The following is a 26,317-nucleotide window of genomic DNA, read 5'->3' as shown; positions in this document are numbered from 1 at the left end:
CTGTGTGGTCTGGCTCGGTAGCGCAGCACAATAGACATGGGGAGGAAGGGGGTGGAATCTGTATGTGTGACCTGCCCCGTGGCTTTCTTGCTGTCTGCATTTATCACATCACGTCACACCCAACAAGACAGCCCCCTCCTCCTGGTTCATTAGGAGATCTGATTCGGCTTGGCTTCTGCTGTCAGCAGCTGTCTGAGGCAAGATCTTTATCCTCCCTGCTCCCTGAGCAGCAGCCAGCCTTCAGCCGGCAGCAGAGCTTATGAGAAGAGGCCCCCTGGACCCTTGATGTTCAGCGTACTGGTGGCGGGAAAGAGTTAATACCTCTGGCTTCGTTGCCCCCTGGGCAGCCTCTGGGTGCAGAGGAGGGCAGCTCTGGGCTGTGGGGACTTCCCCCTGAGCTGCTGAGCTACGGCCAGAGGAGCAGGGAAGCACTTAGTGAGGCTGAAGACGAAAGTGCGGGAGGAGTGCCAGGCGAGCTCTGCTCAGGGGCACCTCCTGTATCCTGCCAATGAGGATGGGCGTGCAGACTGTGCCTGGGAGCTGAGCCGCCGCCCGCTGGGTGTAGGCTGCTTCAGTATTTACCGAATGTGACAAGCAGAGAGAAGAGCTTTCGGTGGGGCCGCTTGCTGCCCGGCTCAAGTGGTGGGAGGTGTGCTGTGCACGTATGCAATGTGAATATGTGTGTTTGTGTGCGTGTGTGTGTGCGTGTGCAAGTGTGCCTCTGTGTTCATGCACACATGCCCTTCACCCGCCAAGGATTTGATTGCTAAGAGAAAGATCTACTCTTTCCCCAGAGCTCCTTACCCGCAACCTTTCTGACTATCCCGTTGGCAAAGACCCGCAGGCCATGAGGACTGGTCAAAGACGGTGAGTGTTGCTTTGGCTTCTCTCTTTCCTCTCCGGGTGCCCGTGTGGGCTGATTGCATTATCCATATTTAATTAACCTGTCTCTCCATGCATATTGATTGCTTTCTTCCCGCTGAGGCTCTTAGTTTCTCTTCCCCTCTTTATCAATCTTTGCTCTTTGCTTTTAACCATTTTTTTTCCCTTGCGTATCCTCGCCTTCCAATATGTCCCATCCTGTCGGCCCCAGAGTCACCTGTAACTTGATGCCCACTTATTAGGGCACAGGTAGCATGGTGCCAGCATGCCCTCTGCCTTCCTGGGCTCTGAGTAACCCCGAACTCTGTCCCCTAGAAGTCGAGGGCCAAATGGGATAAGAGCCCCTAGGTGCTGGGATGAATGAGAAAGGTGGGGTCAGAGTATCTTGCAGATTCTTACTTAATCGACTCTAAGTTAATATAAGGGGTGGTGGAAGGGCTGAGGGGCATTGATGGCCAGTGCTGGGTTTGGAAGAGAGAGAGGCAGACATCTCAGCAGCTCTGGGAAGCCAGCGCGGACTAGCAGTGGGATGGGAAAAGCGACAAGGCAGTGACAGGAGACCAGGTGATAACTGCCCCAGGTGACCTTGCCTGCTGTGAATGTGGGTGGTAGCCCCTGGTTCTGCTGAGCCCCAAGGTAATAGAGGAGGCTTCCCCCTCCTCTGGGGCTATATCCCACAGGTCAGAGAAAACGAGGCTAAGGTACCCCAAACAATGATTTCTAGAGACCCTTACAGCTGTAAAGGGCTTTGATTTCCCGACTTCTGGGCAAGCAGGTGTATGCACGGTTAGGACGAAGATTGAGGAAATGTCCTCGCTGTCAGGGAACACAGCCCTGGCTCGGTCTCCCAGAGATGAGCCTTTACACGAAGTCTAACTAATTTTTTTTTCCCAGTTTTAACAAAGCAATCTTTTAATTTGATTGATTATAGTATTATTAGAGGAGGTTTTCTTCAAAAGTATTTGTGAAATGTTCTAGGTAATATCAAAATAATGTCACCTGCATAGATCATGTGGGAACCTGATCTATCTAAATTAAGTTTCTTTTAAAATAGATTCTATGTTTGGTGTCACGGTTCCCCAGGGGAACCCTTTATTGATGGGCTGCTCTCCTCATGTGTTTCTTCCTATCAGTCTCTTCTGTGGGAACAAAGGGTTTGATGCTCTGAGAATGGGACCCTCAGGAGAGACAGATTATTAGTCTATCAGGCCTCCACCTCAAGACCCCCTTTCTCCGATGCCCTTCCTGCTTCGGGTCGGGAACAGGCCAGTCTGCAGAATGTGGAAGATCAGGCAGCCTCCATATGGGCAGGAAAGAGTGACTTGCATATTCATTTCTTCAGCCTGTGCCTGTGATCCCCGCAAAGGAGCAAACCTGAGTGGTGACAGTGCGTGACAAGCCTCCCTTGGAGTTCTTCCAACCTTCCTCCCGCTCACGCCCTCCCCAGGCACCGGCACTCCCACCTCTGGGACACGTTCCCTTGGAGGGAGGTGAGAAGCAGCCAATCAAAGGATTCTGGAGCAAGTGCTGACCACTCCGCCCCCACCCAGGGCTGGCTGGTCACTTGGGTCCCACTCGAGTAAGACACAGAGAACTGTAATTTTTGGCTTGCCACGCCTGTGCTTTCCTCCCCGGGGGCTCGTGTCCCACTTTACGCTGATGGCCAGTGGCTGGGGAAGCAGGACCTCCTGACCAACAGGCAGCAATGTGAAGCCACCCAACAACTGGTCCTTGTTCACCCCCGGTTGGTCACCCTTGCTCAGGACCAGCAGACATTCGTGGGGAACGGGGGTGTGTGTGTGTGGGCGGGGGAGGTATTCCGTTGGCAGAAAGTCACCTGCGAGGACTTGTAGTGCAGTCAGATAAGAGAGGGGGCCCGCTCTTACAGCAGATTCTTTGATTTTAGGTGAGAGGACGTGGAAGGGTAAATCCCTGTGCCCCGCAGTCTTATCTCCCGCCCTGACGTCCCTGCACACCAGCCAGAGGGTTAACCGTAAGCGGGTGCCTGTATGGCCGCTTTACTGATGCCACGCAGGTAACTGATGCTAACCTCTCTTCTCGTCTCTGCCACTTTCCTCTTCCTCCGCCTTCCCACCTCCCCTGCTGTCTGAGCCTGCTCCAAGCCTCCTAATGCCGTGGGTGGGCCACTGGTGTCCGTCCCCCAGGCCTCCTGTGTGGACGGCGCTGTCCTTCCCCGCGTGCTCCTTGCAAAGTTGGGGCCTTGCAAGCAACATCTGCAAGGCCCTCCCGTACTCTGCCGGAACTTATGGGGTGGGACTGTGCATGAGTGTGCATTGAGCCATTTAGGGGTCTCTGAGTTTCCGGGGTAGAGAAGAAAGATGAGGGCAAGTCTAGTCTTTTTCTTAAGTGACCTTAACCTTTGACTCTTGCTTCTGCTCCTATTATTTCAGGCCTATCTAAAAGGTTAAGTCTCAGACAAGATGGAAAATAGAATTATTTTGCCCCAAAGAATATTTTGTGGAAGATTTTTGCAAACTATCTGGGAGACTTACTGCTGTCTTGGTAACAAGTAGCACACTTTACCCTGATCCCTGCTAAACCTTGTTAAATGGCTTGCATGGATGTGCCGTTTTTTGAAATCCTCTTAGTTGATCTTTAGGGGCATCGACCTGACTCTTCAATGATTGATGTTTCTGAGGCACCAAGGGATGAACCGACTCACTCTAAGTCGGTTCTGGCCTGTGGTGCAGCCTGGGCAGGACCTGCACTTGAATTCATGGAATGTGATGACTCAAGGGCCCTTAATCAGTTGCTCCAATAGCCTAGTGCTGGGGCCCCCCGTGATTTGTAACAGTGAGTGGACGTGAGATGCTCACTGTCGAGGAAGGGAGAATGGCTGTAGCCAATATTTTGAAATGCCAGGAAATCGATGGCTTCACAAAGCACCTGGCTGAGATGAGCGGTAGGGGCACAGATTGTGCAGAAGAGGAGATATTTCTGAAAACTTGAATGTTCTGGCCTTAAAAGACTCCTCAGAGATGGACTGTGGAGTCCAAGTGTCGTCCATCCCCGCCAAATGTAATACCATCCCTGTAGACATTTGTTGGATAAGATTTCTGTGAACAATTCCCAGGGTCAGGGATGAAAACCCATTTGAAGTAAAAGAAAAAGCTTGAATTGGATCTAACATCTCTGCTCAGGTCCAGGATTTGAGAAAATGAGGAAGGGAAAGCCAGGCTGGAAGAACTTCCTTTCAACAAAGAGAATGACATCTTCTAGGATAATTTCCATGGCAAACTGTTACCAGTGTGCTTGTGGCAGGCCCCTGTTATCAGTCACTCTTAAGTCCTGATCATCCCAGACCCCTCCCTCTTAGCTTTACCCTCCATCCGAGGAGTTGCCATGGTTAAAGGCCAGGGGTCAGTAAACTTATTCTGTCAAGAGCCAGGGAGTAAATATTTTTGACTTCATGGGCCGTACAGTGTGTGTTGCAACCACCCAACTCTGCCCTTGTGTTCAAAAACAGCTTTAGACAATATATAAACAAATGGGGTGTTGCATTCCAATAAAACTTTATTTACACAAACATGTGTCTTGCAGGGCTGTAGTTTGCCAATCTCGGTGAAAGGTAAAAGTGGCCTAATATGGAGAGTCAGAAAGAGACATTAGCATACTTTCTCATTGGATCTGCCACAACAAATAACTACTAAGTGTCTGGTCCTTAGGAAAATAAAAAATATGAGAAATTTAAGCATGCATGTTACAATTTTAAATATGTTGATCGAGATCAACCAAAATATAAGTAGGTGTGTGAGAGCTTAGTTAGGTGAAGGTGCTGACAAGGGGCACCCTGGTTCTTAATTGCTGATTGTACCCACAGCCTCTCCCCACCCGTAGGCATCAGTCCTCACCGGTCTGTAGCCATTCCTGTATATCCTCAGGTTTGTGGGATCGGTGGGAAGGGCCTGAGGTAGAACTGACCTGCCCTGAAGCCCCATACTTTGTGCTCTGAGATTCTATGACATGCATCCCTGTATCATGCAGTCATCCCTCTGCTCTCCATATGGGTACCACTGGGGCTCTGTAATCAGGATTTACTGCTGCTGCTACTGCTACTTTGCCCTCCTAGTGGGAGAGCAAAATGTGGATTGTTATTATGTCATCGCTGTATTTCCTTTCCCCACAGAGAATCCTAATTTAGAAATTCTTCCAAGCTAACGACCTTCATTGACTTACCATCAACTTGCATGTCAGCTTTAAAAAGCATTAAGCCTCCAGGGGTAGGGGACCTATTACTATTCCGGTAGTCAAGATGGGGAGTGAGTATTGCCCTTGATCCTCTAGGTGTTTCTCCTCTGGTTTATGAGATCTTCAGGGGCCACCTGGGGAAGGAGGGGAGGGGGCAGTGCTGGCTCCTGCCACAGCAACCCCAGGGGCGCTTTATGGGGCTGACAGTTATTATTATGACAGTTCCCCATCCTTCTGCCCCTGTGCTTGTTGCAGGAACAAAGGGATGAGGACTCGACTGGGATGCCTGTCTCACAAGTCCGACTCGTGTAGTGATTTCACAGCTATTCTTCCCGACAAACCTAACCGTGCTCTAAAGTGAGTAATACGGCCACACAGCATTCCCGGGGTGCCGACCATGGGATGCCCACTGTGGGACTGTACAGCCTCGTCTTCTCTGGTAGATGGCTGAACAGATGAGCCGAGTGACAAGAAGTTCCTGCCTCCTGGCAGCTCCTTTTATATTTCTGAACATGAATGAAAAAATGTTATATTCCTTTTCGAAGTGTATGGCTTAACGATCTCAGAATAGGGACCCTCCTTTTTCTCCTAAGAAAACCATACCATGCAGCTCCCTTACAAAGCTGCAGTGTAGGATACTTCTTGGTTCTATTGAGTTGTCAATCTGAGTTTCTCAGTTTGGAAACAAATTACTCAAATCTACTCTAACATTCTGCTTAGGTTCAGAGAATCTGGATTCAGTGCCTATACTGTGTTAAATGATGTCACAGATGGTACCTCATTTAACCCTCCCGGGGCTCTGTGATGGGTGCCGTTATTCCCATTACAGATGTGAGGAAACTAAGGTGACAGTAAGAGGTGGAGTCAGGAGCTCAGCCTAACTTTTTCTAAGTCCAGTTTCTTTCCATTGTTACTGTGACATGTTAATTAATTCATTAATTAACTAGAAGTATAGTTGGTTTACAGCAACATCTTTATATTTTTATTTTTTTAGATTTTTTTTTTTTTTTTTTTTTTTTTTTTGGCTTGTGGGATCTTAGATCCCGGACCAGGAATTGAACCTGGGCCCTCAGCAGTGAAAGCGCAAAGTCTCAGCCACCGGATTGCCAGGGAATTCCCCATACGGTGACATCTTTAAATGATGCACTTTCTTAGTTTTGCTTTTTAGACTGAAAGCCAACATATTAAACTTACAGAATCCCAATCCTGAGATTTTTCCATCAGCTACTTAAGAACATATACATTTATAGTGACAGAATTGTAGGAATCCAGGTACGATCTTCATTTGCCCTCCATTGTTTTGATTTATTCTCCTGAGCAAATCTCAGTGGTGGCTGAAGGAGAGGAGGTCGTTCCAGAAATATTCAAGACAGACGTTTCTTCTTTCCTAGGAGACTATCCACGGAAGAAGCTACGAGGTGGGCAGATTCCTTTGATGTGCTTCTCTCCCATAAGTGTGAGTAGAATTCAGGTTTCATCATGTCTCGGCAAATCATTCATTTTGTAAAAGAGGCACCAAATACCTGCCATGATCCAGGTACTGTGCCTGGTGTCCAAGACAGCTCCAGTCTCTGACCTCACAGAGCCTCCTGGCTAGAGGGCCCACAGACAAGAAAACATAATTTAAATGCAGTGGGAAGAGGGCCTTTATTTTGTTTTCTGAGCTGAAAGGATGGTCCCAAGGAGCCTTTACATTCTCAGCAACTTTAACAGGAAAGAATCTGGCTTAGGGGGTTGCAGTGATGTGCTCGATGGGAATGACAGTCTAGATTCCATCCAAAGCTTGTTTTATAAACTGAGATGACCTCCCCCCAAGTCACTGGAGAGCCTCAGGTTACTCATCAGTCAAATGAATATTCTGTGCGTTTTGTTATTGACTTGAGTTGGCAGAGTTTTGAGTTTTCTTGTCCCTCCTTATTTGGGGGGTTTACTACCCCAGCTGTACTATACCCCTCAGCTTCCGACCGGGTACGAGTTTGATTGTACACACTTCTGCTATCCCTCCTCTTCCATTTTCCCCTTTCCTCACCTTGTATGCCTTCTGTTTCCCACAAAGGCAAAAAGAGTTGTGCCTTTTGCAGCGTTGGAAGGGCATTTTGATGGCGGCCAGACTCTTCAGCTCTTGCTTTTTTCTTATCATAAGCAAGTCCGAGTTCATTGGGCTTTACATCCTAGTGGCATGAAAAACATGGGAGTGGGAGAATAGGAGTAAGGAAGTGCGTTTTGAAGAGAAAAGAAGGTTTTACACAGACATTCAGTGTTCCCCATAAATTCGTCTTGCTAATATTAGAAGTCCTGATTGATCTGGGAGCAGAAGGGCTTCTTTTAGTTTGGAGCATTGTTTCCACTTACTTGGGGGACATCGTTTTGATACAACAAAGTGAAGGGCATTGGCTGGTACTCACGCTTGTGTTCTCGATTTTGACCCAGCTCGGCTACCAGATAGTTGATGGCCTGATGGAGTCCCTCAGTCTTCAGAAAATGTCTTCAGAAGTGATTTTGCTTTCATCTGGATGAGCAGTCCCCTCTTACTATGCCCCTCATCCTAGTACTAATTAACGAATGCTTTTGACTAGATTTTAAAACGAAATGCAAAATTTAAGAATAAGCACGTATTGTAGCAAGTGATTTTGTGAGACAAATAGTCATTTTCGTGTTCTATGGATTACACTTAGGAAAGAAAATAAAGCAGAAGAGATACAACACATATGACATATGGCTAGACCCCCAAACAGCAAACTTCTGTGGTGAATCTGCCGAGGTAATGGAATGTGTACGATAGTACTTAGGATTTGATAGTTGTTTTTTATGGGGCGATTCTGACTTATTTTCTGGAATCACATTAGGCTAAATAAGTGTCACTATCAAGTTACACCTTCTTTTCTGGCTGGATTTGATTCAAGGTCATCTTGAAGTTTGATTTCTATTTCAGCCTCATGATTGACTCAGTTTAAGTCACTGAGGCCGTTTCCTCATTCTTAAATAGGGATGGAAATACCTGTGTGCTACCTGTCACCTGGGTGTGAGAATCTTCATGAGAGGACAACTTTAGATGATTTTGAGTTCTCTATGCAAAGGTGTTTTGTAAGAATATGGTGGAATTTTTCAGAAATGTTGCTTGTATTTCTCAAATGAAAAATAACTGTGGCTTGAGAATAAAATTGCAAGTTTCGCTGCCAACGATTAACGTGAAGCCTCTATAGACAGAGTTTATGATGGTAAAATTAGTGGATGGAAGCTTACGGTATGTTTGGATTGCTGCAGTGGCAAGACCGGTGATTTAGAGGTTTAACTGTATTTGTTTGACTCAATGACTTTTAGAGCTAAAGACACTTGGTTCTGCTTCTATCAGGGGTGCTTTGGGTTTCCAGGAATGCAATCACAATTTTCTGAGCTGGGGATTCCACTAAGGGGTGTTACAAGCCAACACCAGATTGCTTTGCTTCTTTGTAAAAAAAAAAGCAGTACAGAAATAAGCTTTTTGAACTTTGAAGTTCTGTGCTCCTTCTTGGAGTCTGATGTTCGTTTTTATTTCTGTTTAGTACGGAAATAAAAAGCCAACGGAGTGAATGTCTTTGAGAAGCAAGGGGCTTTTATTCAGGGGTCTCTGGCAGTATTGCAAAGTTCCCGAGAAGCTGTGGAGGGCCAGAGCCCAGCCTACCTCCAAGAGTGTTGACAACTTTCTGCAAGTCTAATTAATTTGGGTTAGTACTGTGACTCAGTTGGGGCTGATTGAGCTTTTCCAAAGGGATTACACGTGTGCTGGTCTCTTACGAGGGACAGCAGTATCAGAGGTGTGCAGGGCTTTCAATTAAAACAACAAAGTGTCCTAAAAGAAAGGAGAATGACTGAACGACTGGGCTATGGAAAAACGTGTTAGTCTAGAGCCCACTCGCTGGTAATTCTCCAGGCAGCTGTCCTCCCTGAGTTTTCTATTTTGGAAAATTCAGATAATTGTTCTTGTTCCCATTCTCAGTTTACAGAGCATCTCTGCCATCCTGCTCTGCCTGGATGTTTAGGGCACTTATTTACTCTAAAAATGGTGTCCTGAGTCTTCATCACGGACAAAATCTATGCTAAGCAGCTGATGGGAGAGGGGCCCCAATGAACCAGACAGTCCTTCCCTGGTGGAGAATGCAGGTTTCTGAGAAAACAGACATAGATACAGATAACACAAGAAATAAGGCCACATGCTAAGACTAGGGGACCTCAAGATTTCAAATAGAATCCTGACATTCAGTGTTCCTCTTAAATGCCACCTTGTCGATGTTAGAAGTCCTCACCGATCCTGAGCAGAAGGGCTGCTTTTGGTTTAGAGCATTGTTCCATTTAATCAGGGAGTGCACTTCTGCAGAATTAAGAATGCTGACTGGTAGTCAGACCTCTCGATTTTGACCCAGCTCTGCTGCTAAATAGCTGGGCAGCCCTGATGGAATCCTTCAGTGTCTTGGAAAATCTGTTTCCTCATCTCTACAGTGAAGGATCTGGATCCAGGGGGCTGGATTGAGTTCTGCCCTATCGTTCTAGGATGCTATCTGTAGCAACCACCAGGATTGGCAGTCACTAGTCACCTACGGCAGGTGGTTTGAGTCCATGCTGCCTGCAGGGTTATGTAAAACTGCTTGAGAGCTGAAACGGCTTGAGCAACCAGATGAGAGGCGAAGGTACCTGTGTTATGAAGCTTTCTCCTCTCCTTGGCAGGATCCCACTGGGCAGGGATGCACCTCACGGGTTCAAATCTCAGGAAAAAAAGAAAGCAACTTTTACTATTTTTTGGAATAAAAAAATCTGGAACGTAAATATTTGGGGAGGAATTTTATTTCCAATTACACTTGCTTACAAGTGCAGCGCAGAGCTAAAGACGCCCCGTGGAGGTCTGGGAGAGAACCACTTGCTGAGTGCTCTTTTTTTTTTTTAACCAACAAATGAAATTGAAAGTGCTGATGGCTTCATTAGATAGGGAGGGATTTCTAATGTGTGTTAATTTGGCATCTTTCTCCTGTTCATCCAGTGACAATTATAGACTTGCTGTCCGTGTGTGTGTACCTAGTCTGTCCCCAAGGGCATGTGTGCGTGCGCCCACCTCTGCAGTTCATACTCGGGAGAATGAAGGCTCCCAGCTTGTGGGAAATCTTTTCTGACAGGTTGCTGGAGAGCACAAAATTTTGCGTCTTCTGCTTTTATTCCTCATGAGGTTCAGGCATGTGCTTGTTATTTGTCCAGCTTTTAGTAGGACGTTCAGTCCTTAACTCTGAATCAATTCTCCCTCCTTCCCTCTGCCCCTTCCCCCCCCCCTTTTTTTTTTTGACGTAAAAGTTGAAATTCATTCCAGTTTTCAGGTGAAGGTGTAGACAGGGTTTCTTCTCTCTTTCTTTCAGCCTGATCCCCCACCGGGATGACAGAGCCCTTCACCCTGGGCCCCCATGTGGTCCTTAGCTTTGTTTCATTGTTTGCAGCGCATGGAGGGTCCAGGCTGACCTGTCCCCGCCAGGCCAAGGGAAGGCTAGGCTCATGGAATAGTGTAATTGAAAGCTGTTTTACATTTGCAGAGTTAGTATTCATCTGTGAGCAAAAGAGAGCAGTAAAGAAGCTTTTAGTTTTAAAAAAATTAGCCCCTTTGGGAAAATGATTGAGCTATAGAAAAATAGAATGAAGTGACCTGGGCACATAGCAACCAAGCAGAAAACCCCACACAAGCCAACACTAAAATTATCAGCTCATGAAATTCCTCACTTGTTCATGCAAATGGTCTTCAGCTCTAGAATGTACCGTTTAATAAACAGATTTCCACCTGTCACACAGCTCTCCTCACATCCCTCTGCAAGCCGAAAGGTTCTAGGACAGTGTTACTCAAAGTGGGATCCAAGGAAGGCAGCACCAGGAGCTGAGCAGCCGATGGGAGCCTGTGAGAAATGGAAATTCTTGGGTCCCATCTCGTACCTACTGAATCAGAATCTCTGGGAGTGGGGACCAGCAGTCAGTTTTTGCTCAAGCCCCCCAGTAATGTTGACATGCACTGAAGCTTGAGAAACACTGCTCTAAAACACAAGTATGGGAAACTATGAACCTGGAGCCTCCTGGCGGGGCAGGTGGTCTGTGCTTTCGAAGAAACACACTCAAGACTGTACTGCCATTCTCCAAAGTTCTCAGGCAACGCATCCCTTTAACGGGACATCGTCCATATATTGCAGAGTCCACACGTAGCAGGCGTGGTGGAGAGTGTTCACAGTAATTAAACAAATATGGCAGGTGTGCTTTCTGGATAAAGTGAGGATAGAAGTTAGAAAGAGATACTCAAATTAGAGATGGATAGAAAAGAAACTTCTCCTCCTTGCCACCCTCTCTATATTGCTATAATTTTTATTTGCATCCAGGAACATGGATGCATTTAGCCTTTATAGAAGAAGTGACAAGAATATGTAAGGCAGCTATTAAAAGCTTGTTGAAGGGCTTCCCTGGTGGCGCAGTGGTTGAGAGTCCGCCTGCCGATGCAGGGGACATGGGTTCGTGCCCCGGTCCGGGAAGATCCCACATGCTGCAGAGCGGCTGGGCCCGTGAGCCATGGACGCTGAGCCTGTGTGTCCGGAGCCTGTGCTCCGCAACGGGAGAGGCCACGACAGTGAGAGGCCCACGTACCGCAAAAAAAAAAAAAAAAAAAAAAGCTTGTTGAAGAAGGTTTGAATGAAAGCATTTGGACACGCATTCTCTTGCTTACCAGCTGTGACCTTTGGTAAATTATGTAAACGCTATAAACCTCACATTCCTCATCTGTAAAAGGGAATGCTTAGACTTACCTTGTAGATTTGTTGTGACAATTAAATGTGACTACGGTTGTGAAATGCTAGGCATGGTGACTGGTACATGGTGTGGGGCTCCATGAAGGGTAAATATTCTTATTATTTTTATTATAACCCAACATTAAATTCATTGAGAACACATGCATTTCATGACGCCTACATGCTAGAGATGGTGTCAGCTTCTTGATCCCATAGGCAGCTTGAGGTTCAACTCTGGGGGTAGGGTGGGGTTCACGTTAGCATCACCAGTGGGCTTATTCCAATTTCATAATACCTCACCCCCTTTGCCACATGAGGTTTTGGCATCCCTTCTTCATACTGTCCCAACTTCCCCTCAATGTATGTGAGAGGATTCATCTGGGATGTAGTTTTTAAAAGCCCAGTAGGTGAATCTGATATGTTTCCTCTTTGAGAGTCCCTGCAGTGTTGTTATATCAAACCAACCAGAAAAACATTCCTAAACACTCAATTTTTGAAATCTTTTAGGCTCTGGACTGGTGTACATGGGATTTGATAATACTTCTCTTGTTTTAAAGGAGTCATTTGTGAATGCTAAACTTTCACCCTATTTGGGGCACATCTCCTTTGTCACCCCTTTAATAAAAAATCTCTTGCCAATTTCTTATAATAGTTGCAGATACAGGCTCGACCACGTTTTTTCTGTTACTTGACTCAGTTTCTGCTTGATAAAATAAGAAGGAACATTGGACTAGGAGTTGTAAGACCCAGGCTCTCCTTCCTCTTCTGTGACCACGTCCTAGGAAGAACAAGCCATGCCACCCCAGGGCCTCACCATTTCCTTGTGTTCCATGGAGGGCTGGATCATAGGATGTCCCATGTGTTTTCTGACTCAAAGAGTCTAGCAACCAAGTCCTACTACTATCATAATCTATCATCTTGTGATATATATACTAACAAAGTAGAGATCATTGAAGAAAATTACGCGAATCACAAGACTGAAGTACAATTAGCATACTAATTGCTTGCCAGTAAATGTCAGTAACTGGAAATAGTTTGTTCTCTAAATAATCTTCCTACCTAAATCTTCTTAGCCCCAGTTATTTGCTTAAAAACCTTCATTTTATAGATAACATAAAAGAAAGCCTTTGATCCTGGTGCTATTCTCATCACAAATTTCAAATTAGTGAGCTTAGTTTCGAATCAAAGAGGTTTTGACTTCGTCATTAGTATATGTATCCTAGATTTCATGAATGTGTTTTCCTCTCCTCTCCTTCGTCTGACCTTGGATCCATTAACCAGCTTATTTTTTCCCAATTGATCAGGGACGCAACAAGAGGACTGTGGTCTTTGGGACTACACTTTCGCAAACAGAAAGCTAAAAAAAAAAATATATGTATATATCATTCTTGTGATCTTTTCTTTTTTTCCAAGCCTGGGAACTGAACTAGGCTCAAGCCCACCCCCAGTGCCAGCTAAATCAGGGCTCCTGGACCTTGAACTGTTACCTAAGCCACCCTCCCTGCTGCACCAGCCGCAGGGCTCATTCATAGTGACCCAGTTCCTTTTCTTATGTAAGCACCCTGCATCAAAGCACTAGAGGGAGGATGCCGGCAGCAGGCAGCGTGTGCGGCCACGGGAGTGCTCTTGCAGATGCAGTGCATGCTCGGGAGGTTGCCAAAGTTCTGTCCAGTGTTCCAGGAATTCTGGACACCATCCTTTCCTTTCCTGCGACTCAATAGACACTAATCTCAAAAATGTCTGATGTCCTTAGTGTCTTGACTTAGAAGGTCACGCAGAGAAAGCCAAAGTGAAATAAAAATGAAATGAAATGAAAGAAAAAAAAGGCAGATCCTCCTGTTTCTCTCTCATTCTCCTGAACGGTTTCTCACCCATCATCTTTAAGTTACCAGGGTCGTGTTTTGGTATTAGGCAGGTTATGTTCTGTCCAATGATTCCTTAAGCCAGCAAAGTACAGGAGTAATGATCACAAACACATGTGGAGCAATCCCTGTCTTAGTGTCAGGCTCTGCATGCTGTTTACGTGTATTAACTCACCTCATCCCCACGGCCCCATGGGGGAAGTACTGTTAGCATCTGCATTGCACAGAGGAGAGAACTGAGGCACAGAGAGCTTAAGCATCTTGCTCAAGGTCACACAGAGCCAGGACACAGTCCCAGGCAGAATGGCTTCAGGGGTCAGAGAGAAATCACTCTCCAGCAGCCTGGAATCTGTGGGGGTGGTGGAGGGGGGTCTCTACTTCTCTGAGTACTGGGGAGGGATCTGAGTCTGGGATACCCCAGGGGGGTGAGTGGGTAAGGGAGGGGTGGATGGTGCCTGGCAGGTGTGGGCAAAGGAAGCACAGCTAACAAAGCAGCTGACTCTGAGAGATGCCAGTAAATGCTCATGAGCCTTTCAGAGATGAACCGGCATCCTGCATTGTAACCAACTGCAGTTTATGGACAAGCAGAAGGGAAGGAGAGGGTCCTGGTGGACAGAAGGGGAAAAATGGAAGGAGGAGTGAAAAGGGACAGAGGACAGAAGAAAAGGGAGAAGAGCGGGGAAAGATGCTGAGGAGATTAGGGAGAGGACCAGACAAAAGGCTTGCTGGGAGGAGGTGGGAGGTGATAGAAGGGGGCGGAAAAGATGTAGATGGGAAGAAGGAATCCTGCTGGAGCCTCATACAATTCCTTTGCTAGGTCACATGAGCAGGAAAGTTGGGCCAGGTTAGGGACAAGTGGTCTGTACACAGAGGCCCGCCGCGGCCATCTGCTCTGGGGCAGGGGAGGGGCTCCTGCAGCCATGGGGCGGTGGAGGGGGACTCCCACCCCATCTCACTTCCATTGTTCCGGGATGAAGTTTCTCTTTGCACAGTGACCCTCCACCCTGCATTGCTCAGAGCCGGCCCTGGAAGTATGAAAGGATGGGGGAGGGGCTGAGAGGGGAGGGCAAGCAGAGGAGGAGGGCTGTGATCCCCATGGTCTGCGCAGGCGTCCATGAGGTTTTCAGTGTGTCTTTGCTGCGATGCTGCTTCTTGGGTCCAGACCCTCCTAGGCCTTTCTCCCCTCCTTCCTCATCTCTCCTCAAGTTCTTCCCTTGAAATCCTGGTAAATTTCAAGTGCTACATTTTGCTTTGTTTGCCCTCCCACTCCCTCTGAAACCCGCCCTGGAAATGCAGGCAAACACAGTTTGGATCAAGGCTGCAGGTGACCGGAGGCACCTTTACAAGGTCACTCAGCTGTGCTCTGTTAGAGTGTCCCCGGGCCAGGGTGGGGGAGTGTGCCTGTCTGCTCTCTGAGGTGCCCCCTGCATCCTGGGAGGGACACGTAGGGTGGGTATCAGAGCTGCGGAAAAGAAGAGAGTTCAGACAGATTCCAGGTTGAGTGGTACCTAACGGCCTCCATTGTCGCCACAGAGGAGGTGATGGCAGGTGTCGTCCTGCCGGAGAATCTCCAGCTCTGTGAGCCCAATGGTGTGTTTGCCCTGCTGTGGCGTACTTTCAGCATACTGTCTGATTTGGGGTTATTGCCCACCCCTCCTTTAGAGGAAGCGATAACGTGGGGTCTGCCAATGGTCACCAGAGGAGAGACAGGCGGAGTGGGCTCTGAAGTCGCGTAGATGTGTGTGTAAGTCCACCTCCCGCCCCTTACTGTCTAAGGGACCACAGACGTTTCACTTAAACTCTCCAAGGTGAGAAAGCCTCGGGCTTTGAGATGTTAAGGTGTTTTCCCCAGGTCACACAGGATTCAAACGCAGGCTGTCTGACTCCAGAGCCTCTGCCTTGATAATAGGGTTGGTGTAAGGGTTACATGAGTTGATATGTAGATTGGATACCATAGAACTTGGCCTGGGGTAAGTCCTTGATGTATAATGTGAGAAAGAGGATGGAAAACCATCGTCTGAGGGCTGTGTGTGATGCAGACACATCAAGGTTGTGATGGGGGCACAGAGCAGAGCGCTGACCCTACCTGGGAGAGTTCATGAGAGCCACCACCCTCACTTTCCAGATGACGATGCTGAGACTCAGTGAGGTTGAATGTGCTAATTATGGGCAGCCTGCCTGTGATCAGAACTGGTGCTTCTGGGTGAGACAGTGGTGCTCCCATCCCAGGCGGGATGGGCAGGGTCAGTAGGCTGCCTCAACGGAGCTGCCAGACAATTGCAATCTGAGTATGAGCTCACCACACATTTTACTCCAAATCTCCATCCCCACTGAGTCAGTCTGAGCTGCTGTAATTCAGTTGGGTGCTACTGCCCATGCCCATTCTTCTCTCTATGTTGTTCTACTCTCCGATACTCCTCTGCCTCCCTCGGTGACTTTTTTCATTTCCTCCCCAACTCATCTGTCGCCCTCATTCCTGGAAATGTCGTCACTATTGTGTTGTTGCTTGAGGCCTCCTTGTCTCGTGCTGTGCAATGGCTCTCCCTCCCCTGCTCTCCAGTCATCACCGGCGCAGGCGTCCCTCGGGCCCCACCGTTGTGCAGAGCTGGAGAGTGGACCACTGTCTCACATAAGAATGCTGGCTCTAATCCCACTACTGGGCATATACCCTGAGAAAACCATAATTCAAACAGTCATGTACCAAAATGTTCATTGCAGCTCTATTTACAATAGCCTGGAGATGGAAACAACCTAAGTGTCCGTCATTGGATGAATGGATAAAGAAGATGTGGCACATATATACAATGGAATATTACTCAGCCATAAAAAGAAATGAAATTGAGCTATTTGTAGTGAGGTGGATAAGACCTAGAGTCTGTCATACAGAGTGAAGTAAGTCAGAAAGAGAAAGACAAATACCGTATGCTAACACATATATATGGAATTTAAGAAAAAAAAAATGTCCTGAAGAACCTAGGGGTAAGACAGGAATAAAGACACAGACCTACTAGAGAATGGACTTGAGGATATGGGGAGGGGGAAGGGTAAGCTGTGACAAAGCGAGAGAGAGGCATGGACATATATACACTACCAAACGTAAAATAGATAGCTAGTAGGAAGCAGCCGCATAGCACAGGGAGATCAGCTCGGTGCTTTGTGACCACCTAGAGGGGTGGGATAAGGAGGGTGGGAGGGAGGAAGACGCAAGAGGGAAGAGATATGGGAATATATGTATATGTATAACTGATTCACTTTGTTATAAAGCAGAAACTAACACACCATTGTAAAGCAATTATACTCCAATAAAGATGTAAAAAAAAAAAAGAATGCTGGCTCTGCAGCTTGGCATCCTTGCTACTTGCTAACTGTGTGACCATTGGCAAGCTATTTAACTTCTCTAAGTTTCATTTTTCTCTACTGCGAAATGGTGAAACTATCAGGACCTACGCTGTAGATTTGCCACGAGGTTCACAATGCATTTGGTGCTGCACCTGGCCCCAAGTGAGTGCTCAATACCTATTTGCAGTGGTTATTTTAAAAATGCCTTCTCTAACTTCAACTTTTCTTTACCTCCAGCTTGGCCTCTTCCTTTTTTAGTGTCCCAACTGCTGGTGCCTTCCTGCTCTCCAGGTTCCATTTGCCAGCCTGGAGCTGATGCTCCTGTCTTTTTTTTTTTTTTTTTTTTTTTTAATTTATTTTTGGCTGTATTGGGTCTTCATTGCTGCGCATGGGCTTTCTCTAGTTGCGGTGAGCGGGGGCTACTCTTCATTGCACTGCGTGGGCTTCTCATTGCAGTGGCTTCTCTTGTTTTGGAACACAGCCTCTAGGTGCGCGGGCTTCAGTAGTTGTGGCACGCGGGCTCAGTAGTTGTGGCTCGCGGGCTCTAGAGTGCAGGCTCAATAGTTGTGGCACATGGGCTTAGTTGCTCCGCGGCATGTGGGATCTTCCTGGACCGGGGATTGAACCCGTGTCACCTGCACTGGCAGGCAGATTCTTAACCACTGTGCCAGCAGGGAAGTCCCTATGCTCCTGTCTTTGAATGACGGGCACACCCCAAAGCTAAAAGGTCTTGCTCCTTTCCTGGTGCATCGTAACACTCTCCAGGAACTGAAATCTAGGTCTTCATAATGGTTTGCCTACTTCCTACCAGGGTCCTATTCTTTTTTCCAGAGTAGCTGTTCCCAGACTCTTTTCACTCTCATAGGTGTCCCCACCACAGTACATACTACATTTGTAATTATTCAATTAATTATTTTAAATGATTGCTTAATGTCTGTTACACTAGACTAGCTTGCAAGTTCTGTGAGGTGGTGACTTTATATGATTTGATTCTACCGTATCTCCAACATCTGGCACGTGGAGGCAGACCACCTGCAGGGCCTTCATCCCAAATTAATAAAGAAGATCAAAGCTGTCCAACCATGACACATCTCAAATATGTCCCTTCCTGGACCATTTCTCTCTATTGCCATCCGCCCCCCTCTCTCTACTTTTTTTTTTTTTTGGCGGTACGCGGGCCTCTCACTGCTGTGGCCTCTCCTGTTGTGGAGCACAGGCTCCGGACACGCAGGCTCAGTGGCCATGGCTCACGGGCCCAGCCGCTCCGCGGCATGTGGGATCCTCCTGGACCGGGGCATGAACCCGTGTCCCCTGCATCGGCAGGCGGACTGTCAACCACTGCACCACCGGGGAAGCCCTCTTTCTCTACTTTTGACTTTCAGGAAGTCAAGTTCATCCACTTCTTCTTGGACCCTTTCCTTCTTTAGAATCTGCCTTTAACAGATACTGTTCTTTTGCCCCTTTAATTACTCTCTTCCCTTGCTCTTTCCCTTCTGCTTGCAAACACACCTGGAAAGATCTTGCTTCAGAGTCATATGGACAGTAGGGAAACTTGGCTGTTCTTGCTAGCTGTGGACTGGAAAATTTATCTGACTTCGTAAGTTTTAGTTTCTTCCTGTGGAAAATGAGAGTGGATCATTTGTGCTATCTATGGATCAGAGTTGCTGTGAAAATAAATTGAGCTGCTGTTTGTAAAATCTCCAGCAAAAATCATGGCATATAGTAAATAAATAAAACTCCCTGCCCCAGATGCTAAAGAAAGAAATAAAAACTGTATCATTTCCCTTTCCTACCACTTTCTCCAGCTAATATCAGATGGGAACTCCTTCAACATCCTGCACCCACACGAGAAACTTTCCTGCATCCACACGCAGCCTTTCCTCTTTTTCTCCATCACAATGCTGTTCTCAGGCCTATTTCTCCTACCTTCCTGGAGGCAACATATTATCAATGAAACTTTCTTTTCGTTAACTTCAACTCCTCCAGCTCAACAAGTCTTTTCTGGCCAGATCAACGTTTAATCATACCCAAGGCTATCTTACAAAAACCCCACGACACACACACACACACACACACACACACACACACACACACACACACACCCCAGACCATTTTCCTGACTTCTTGTTTCCCTTCAGCTGTGCTGTCTGATCTCTCTACTCCCCTTCTTGCAAGAGGCATCTGAATTCATTGTTTCAACATCTTCCCCCCTCATTCCCCACTATACTTACCGCAATATGACTAGGGCTCTCATCACACCACGAAGACTGTTCTTGCCAGTGGTTGCGGAACCTTGTCGCCAAGTCTAAAGACCATCGCTTCTCAGACCATATCTATCTTGTGACCTCTGGGTAGCGCTGGACACAGTGGCCACTTCCTACCTGAAATGTTCCCTTCCCTGGCCTTTTGGAATGTTGTGTTATCCCTCTGTCTCTGGCTCTTTCACAGGCCTCTTGGTGTATGTCTATCCTACAGGTAGGCTCAATAATTTTAGCATTATTATTATTATTATTAAACACTAGTCTTACTAAACTATTTCTGGTTACTCAAATAAACCTTTCTTAATTGTAGGCCTCCGTGCCTGTGGTTCCAGCTTTCTGCAAGTCTCTTCTTCCTCGTTCCCTTCCTTTTTCACTTAGCTTCCTTCTCCTCAGCTTCACATCTCAGCCTAGAAGCTTCTTCCTCCTATAAGACTTCCCTCTCCTCCTCAGCTCTGGCTCAGGCGCCCCACCCCGGGTACTTTCACAGCCACCTACGCTTTCCCTAGCATATCACTTATCATCTATACCATAATTACCGTAATTATGTTATCTTGGCTCAAATTGCTCTTTTACTGAAAGTTCTGTGAGCACTTAGTTGTGCCTGTGCCTTCTGCCCAGGCTCCTAGCAGAATGCCTGGGTCACATAATGGGTGAATGAATGAATGAGTGGAGATGGCCTTACTGCTGTGTTGGATTGGTAGTTAGGCTATCTTTTGGTTTTTTTTGTTTGTTTGTTTTTTGCGGTACGCGGGCCTCTCACTGCTGTGGCCTCTCCCGTTGCGGAGCACAGGCTCCGGACGCGCAGGCTCAGCGGCCATGGCTCACGGGCCTAGCCGCTCTGCGGCATGTGGGATCTTCCCGGACCGGGGCACGAACCCGTGTCCCCTGCATCGGCAGGCGGACTCTCAACCACTGCGCCACCAGGGAAGCCCTATCTTACGTTTTTAAATGCTGCATATTATTACTTGCGTGAACTCAGCCAATCCACTTCTCTAAGCATGTTTTCCTCATCTATAAAGTGGGAATAAGTAAAGCAACGTTCCTGAGGATACTCTGCAGGTGTTATCTCCTTTAATCCACACGAAGACCCAGCAAAGCTGAGATCTGATGCAAGGAGATAATGTCTGTACCTTGGGTAGGGTGAGGCCACGCAGTTTCCCTAGCAGGGCGACCCTCAGTAATAGCATCGAGGAAGGCAGAGAGGTAATTTTCTCCATTTCGGCTTGCTCACAAGCACCCATTTCTGCCTGATGGAAAGCACAACAAAATCTAACACAAACAGCAAACAAAGTTTTCAATTCAAAGAATTTAGTCTCATCTGGTTTAAAAACAACAGACTCTTCAGAGTCACTCTTCTGAGTCACTTTACATTTGCCCCTTTAGATAAACGCATAGTGTTTTAGGGTTCCCCCAGCCCTGCACCTTTTCCTTCCCAGACCCTGACCGCAGCGGGAAGGCAGCAGGGAAGGGCCTCTGGCCCGTGTCCTCCCTGTGTCATGGATCGTGTCCCTGGCTCTTGTCACCTGTGGATTGGTCATTGCTCCGAGGCCACCTTGCGGAAGCAGCCCCGCCCATACCCCTTGGCTCTCCCGGGCAGAGTCTCCTCAGAGGCTTCCGCAGCTGCAGGTGGTTTTCTCTCCCACCTCTGCCTGTAGCCTCTGACGGGCATGCTAGCTCTCAAACCCCTGTTCTTTTAGAGCCTGAGGAAACTTCTAGAGCTCCTCTATGAGAACTTGGAGGAGACAAGACATGGCAAAAAGAGCACCCACGAGGGATTTTATGGACAGCGATTTTATGATTTGTTTTCTGATGTATCCCAAGATTTTGAACAGTACTTTGTTCATGAGTAGTATTTTTTTAAAAAAAATTGTTGAGGGCTTCCCTGGTGGCGCGGTGGTTGAGAGTCCGCCTGCCGATGCAGGGGACACGGGTTCGTGCCCCGGTCTGGGAGGATCCCACGTGCCGCGGAGCGGCTGGGCTCGTGAGCCATGGCCGCTGGGCCTGCGCGTCCGGAGCCTGTGCTCCGCAACGGGAGAGGCCACCACAACGGTGAGAGGCCCGCGTACCGCAAAAAAAAAAAAAAAAAAAAAAAAAATTTGTTGAATTGAATGAATGCTTTTCAGAACATCTCTCTGCCTAATTAGTGCCACGCCACTGCTTCACACTCACTTTGATTCTTAATTTATCTTGGACTTCTGTGCCCTCCTCTCAGTGTTTTGAACCCAGTGCAGGAAGGAGGGGCAGTGGGGCACTGAGCAGACCTTTCGTATGAGTCTGAACTGTGTTACTCTCCTCCTGCCTGGCACAGGGACAATTTTATTTCCAACCTGCCTGATGGGAAACAACCTTATATCATATTCTGCTTTCTCCAGACTCCTTGTCTTACTGTTAAGGTGACCATGTGTCCTGATTTTTGCCTATGGTGGTCATGGCTTATGTCTGTTGTCCCTGTGTAATTAACAGAAGTGGCCCCCTTGACTCCCAGAAATGTCCTGGCTGGGGTGATAGATTTCATGGCCACCCCTACTTTTGTTAAACACTTTAAGCTCAGGCCTCCAAACTTAGATTTCTTTGTGATTTAACGTTTAGCTTTGGGATTTTCATCAACACCCTTTTCTCTCCCAAGTTCCTGGCTCTTACAATTAAAAGTCTTGACTTTTATAACTATGGTTCTAGTGTGGGCATTACGATGTCTATTTGGAAAGATAAACAATGACTTTTTAATTAGGAGAAATAAAAATGTTTCAGAAAAGTAAAAACAAACAGTTAAATATGTCAACCACATGGCACCATCAATCCATGGAATGATGTTGAACAGTGCCCGGGCCTAGCACCTATGGATGGACCTTCGATGCTCAGGGGAGTCCATCACCCAGAATTAAGAACTGTTAACATATTGTCCTTCTAGTAAATTTTAGAAAAGAAATAAAACATTATAACCAGAGTCTTTTTTTTTAATTAATTAATTTTATTTATTTATTATTTTTGGCTGCATTTGGTCTTCGTTGCCGCGCATGGGCTTCTCATTGTCGTGGCTTCTCTTGTTGCGGAGCACGGGCTCTAGGTGCGCGGGCTTCAGTAGTTGTGGCACGTGGGCTCAGTAGTTGTGGCTCGTGGGCTCTAGAGCGCAGGCTGAGTAGTTATGGTGCACCAGCTTAGCTGCTCCGCGGGTTGTGGGATCTTCCCGGACCAGGGCTCGAACCCGTATCCCCTGCATTGGCAGGTGGATTTTAAACTACTGCACCACCAGGGAAGCCCCCAGCCAGAGTCACTTTTAACCAATGCAGTCACTCCTTTATTTTAGGCTGTATCTGTCCTTCCTCTGAGGACAGTTGGTAGAAAGCTAGAGCTCTTATTTGATTTGAGGAGCATGCGTTAAAGGTTAAGATAATTTATCAAAACTATTTTAAAATAAAAACATCAGCTGAATACATAGGCTATCAATGAATGTTGTTTCCCTTTCCAAATCTATGTGATAACACTGCTCATCTTATTCCGATTGGAAGCTCTGTTTGGCAGTATGTGTGACATTGATTAAGAAAAATGCAAGGCTATGTTAATCATTAACTCATTTAGTAGAAAAATTATAATTCATCTTAATTAAAATGTATAATTTGATAGGCAAGATCTTTTAAAATAAAGCATCCACGGAATTAATCATTAAACTATGGGGCCTCAAAAGTTTTTTAAAAGAGGCTGAGAACCCCTTCCATATACCCGGGTGGTTTTACAGACTGCATTTCAGTGGGTGTTTACTTTCAGACAGTTTTCTGATAATAGTGAAAGATTTGCCCTGAGGCATTCACTCCCCCCCACCCCCCATCAGTTTGTCTTGTGACAGATTGTTTTTTCAGGTTGGTTGACTTGCATTGGCGCAGGGAATGGATTACGTATATTACTTTGGCCTCATTAGAAACACAGGCTCACCAGTAGACCCAGGGGACAGCCAACTCTGCATTAGGGGACAGGCAGTCACCACCGAGGGCTGATTAGAAGCGACCAGGCCTTCCCATAGTCATTATTCCTATGGCTTCCTAAACATTTCTCCAGAATATCACTATGATCCTTGAATGAGAAGCATGGCTTGCCTCTGACGGTACCTGTGTGTTTAAGAGAATGGAGTCTTCAAGAGGATGTGGAGGAGAGCAGTGAGGGCTGGACAATCAGGGCCACTCCTTTGTTTTTTTTGCGGTACGCCGGCCTCTCACCGCTGTGGCCTCTCCCGTTGCGGAGCACAGGCTCCGGACGCGCAGGCTCAGCGGCCATGGCTCACGGGCCCAGCCGCTCCGTGGCATGTGGGGTCCTCCCAGACCGGGGCACGAACCCGTGTCCGCTGCATCGGCAGGCGGACTCTCAACCACTGCGCCACCAGGGAAGCCCAGGGCCACTCTTGTGTTATGACTACCTTTCTTTCTTCTACAGTTCTTGGACTTAAGCCTCTTCCTATTTCCCTTCCTTTCCACTTCCCTCCACGTCCACAGATGGGGTGGCTGCGTTCCGCGCCTTCCTGAAGACGGAGTTCAGTGAAGAGAACCTGGAGTTCTGGTTGGCCTGTGAGGAGTTCAAGAAGACCAGGTCAACTGCAAAACTTGTCTCCAAGGCCCATAGGATCTTTGAAGAGTTTGTGGATGTGCAGGCTCCGCGGGAGGTGTGTTGGCGGTGGGGTCTTGTCAGACCTCCATCCATTGCTCTCTCTCCTTGCTGGGGTTTGAGCCAGGTTTGATGGGGACTTTCTTCTGAAATGAACCTCACTGCTCTGATGGCTCTGGATACAAAAGGGATCCCTTTTAAGGTGCAGAGCCCAGGGATTCTATAAAAAGGAGCTCTATTGGGAGTATTTTAGCTGTCTGTCAGTTAAACATGTGTCAGCAGGAACTGTGTTTCTATAGGGATTCTGCAAGATAGACGCCAGTAAGCCCATGTTAGTTTTCCTAGTGGAACGCAGCATGACTCGATGGAGTGAGCATGTACTTTGGAATCTTGTTCCAATATCAGCTCCACTACTTACTCGTTGTGTGATCTTGGTCAAGTTACCTGGTCTTTCTGAATCACATTTTCCCCAATGTAAAAGGCTATAATATCACCTTTCAAGACCATTCTGAGTATTAGGAGTCAAACGCCTATTCAATATTTGTCACTGCTTATTAATGAGTAATTATAGTCATTTATATTATTTTATGATCATTTATTATAATTACTTATAATAATAATATGAATTTCTATGTACTCCTATTCTGAGTTGTAAAACAGAGTTTTACCTGGGAGAGTTTTATAGGAGACAAATATTTGTTGTCTGAGTTTAGGTGCATTCTATACCTAAAACTCTTCAGTTATGCTTCGACTTGGGATGCAGGAGGTCTTTGGCCAGTGGTCAGAAAGCTGCAGGCTCCTTATACATGCGGTTGGAACAGAGATGTACATTCTGAACATAGCCTTTCTCCCTGGGGTATTTGTTTCCTTAGCAGCTGAGAAAGGACAAAAGAGCAAGCCTACTTTAGGGAACCCACATTCATGCTTGTCTCTGGTTTAACTCTGCCTGACATTGCAAAGACCCATGGATTAAGAGTTGAGTAATTTGGGGTTTTGCCTTGGCTGTTACTAACTTTCCAGAGTAAATTAGACCAGCTTTTTAGTATCCCTTTTCTTCAGTATCTTTATCTATAAATTGGGATGAAGACTATCTGGTCTTCAGACCTCACAGGATTCTTCCTGGGATCAAAAGGGATGACCTTCAGGAAAGCAGTTTATTAATAATTACTAATATAACAATTGGCCCTTGAGGGCCCGTGACCGTGCTCTCTGTTTGTGTCTCCAGGTAAACATAGACTTCCAGACCCGAGAAGCCACAAGGAAGAACATGCAGGAACCATCCCTGACTTGCTTTGACCAAGCCCAGGGAAAAGTACACAGTCTCATGGAGAAAGACTCTTACCCCCGGTTCCTGAGGTCCAAAATGTACTTAGATTTGCTGTCCCAGAGCCAGAGGCGGCTCAGTTAGACCTCAGATGGGGACTCTTGGAGATCACCGGCTTTCCCCTCCCCTTGCTGCCAAGACCATATTCTAATGTGAAATGTCATAGGGGTTCAAAAGCAGTGGCATTTAGGTTGGGAGCCCGGGAGTGAGGAAGGGATGAAGGGCCATTCCAAAGTACGATCCAGCCACCAGAGCTCGGACTCTATCCCATTAACCCATGTTTGTGTTTTGGTTAGTGGTAGTACCTTGTCGCTGTCACCCTTCTCTGGGTCAGCAACTTGCCCTCCATAATGCCTTGGGTCATTTCCACTGAGAAGGCAGATATGCCATGCTGGGCTAATCTGTAAATAATGCAAATGCAATTTCCACCACTTCCACACCCTCCTCAGTTAGGACTCTCGACTCTCTAACTTGTCCTATGCTCTCGTGAGGAAGAGCTAGAAGACTCTGGCTTACGTCTGTGATTTGCCATCACAATGTAATAGCCGGTCCCGCGTGCTGGGACCTCACGGTTTAGGAGAGAGGTCTCAGTGGAATCCCAGGTTTCTAGCACTGTCACTGATAGGTGGCCTCTGAGAGAAGGGGCACACTCCATGGAGTTGGCTGTTTCTTCCATTTGCATAAGACCAGTGTCACTGTCCATCTCAGCCTAGGAGATTCACAAGACTCCCATACCCTTGCCATTCCAGAAAGGGTCTTGGGAGATGTCCTTCACCACTTCTGATGTGGAACTGCTATTGAGAAAGAGACAGCTTGCAAGTCTTCCTCAGTTCTACCAAGAAGTTTTCCCGAAGTTGAATGAGCAGGGAATGTAGCACCAGTAGATTTTTGTGCAGTGGGCCACCATATAACCTCTCTGTTGCTTAACGTATTCTCTGCCCTCACCTCCCTGTGGTATCACACATCACTGATCTCTTAGAACGATGGATGGCTTGGTAAAGGGAGGTGAATTCCCTTAGCATGGACAGCTCTCACAGTGCCTAATACTTCTCCTGTCTCTCCCTCTTCCCCCCT

General features: G+C 47.0%; 1 protein-coding gene across 1 annotated transcript; it reads left to right on the top strand.

The window, feature by feature from the left end:
* Nucleotides 1–601: 601 nt before the first annotated feature.
* On the top strand, nucleotides 602–25,686 carry RGS8 (regulator of G protein signaling 8). The gene is made up of 7 exons (XM_060035126.1): nucleotides 602–649; nucleotides 795–867; nucleotides 2,789–2,917; nucleotides 5,347–5,448; nucleotides 6,483–6,547; nucleotides 23,811–23,977; nucleotides 25,145–25,686. The coding sequence occupies exons 3-7, from the start codon at nucleotides 2,892–2,894 to the stop codon at nucleotides 25,325–25,327; spliced, it is 543 nt and encodes a 180-aa protein (XP_059891109.1). The 5' UTR covers nucleotides 602–649; nucleotides 795–867; nucleotides 2,789–2,891; the 3' UTR covers nucleotides 25,328–25,686.
* Nucleotides 25,687–26,317: the final 631 nt, after the last annotated feature.

Source organism: Delphinus delphis, chromosome 1 (assembly GCF_949987515.2).
Source record: "Delphinus delphis chromosome 1, mDelDel1.2, whole genome shotgun sequence".
Lineage (NCBI taxonomy): Eukaryota > Metazoa > Chordata > Mammalia > Artiodactyla > Delphinidae > Delphinus > Delphinus delphis.
The sequence above is the reverse complement of the archived record's forward strand: the minus strand, read 5'-3'. Positions and strand labels throughout refer to the sequence as shown.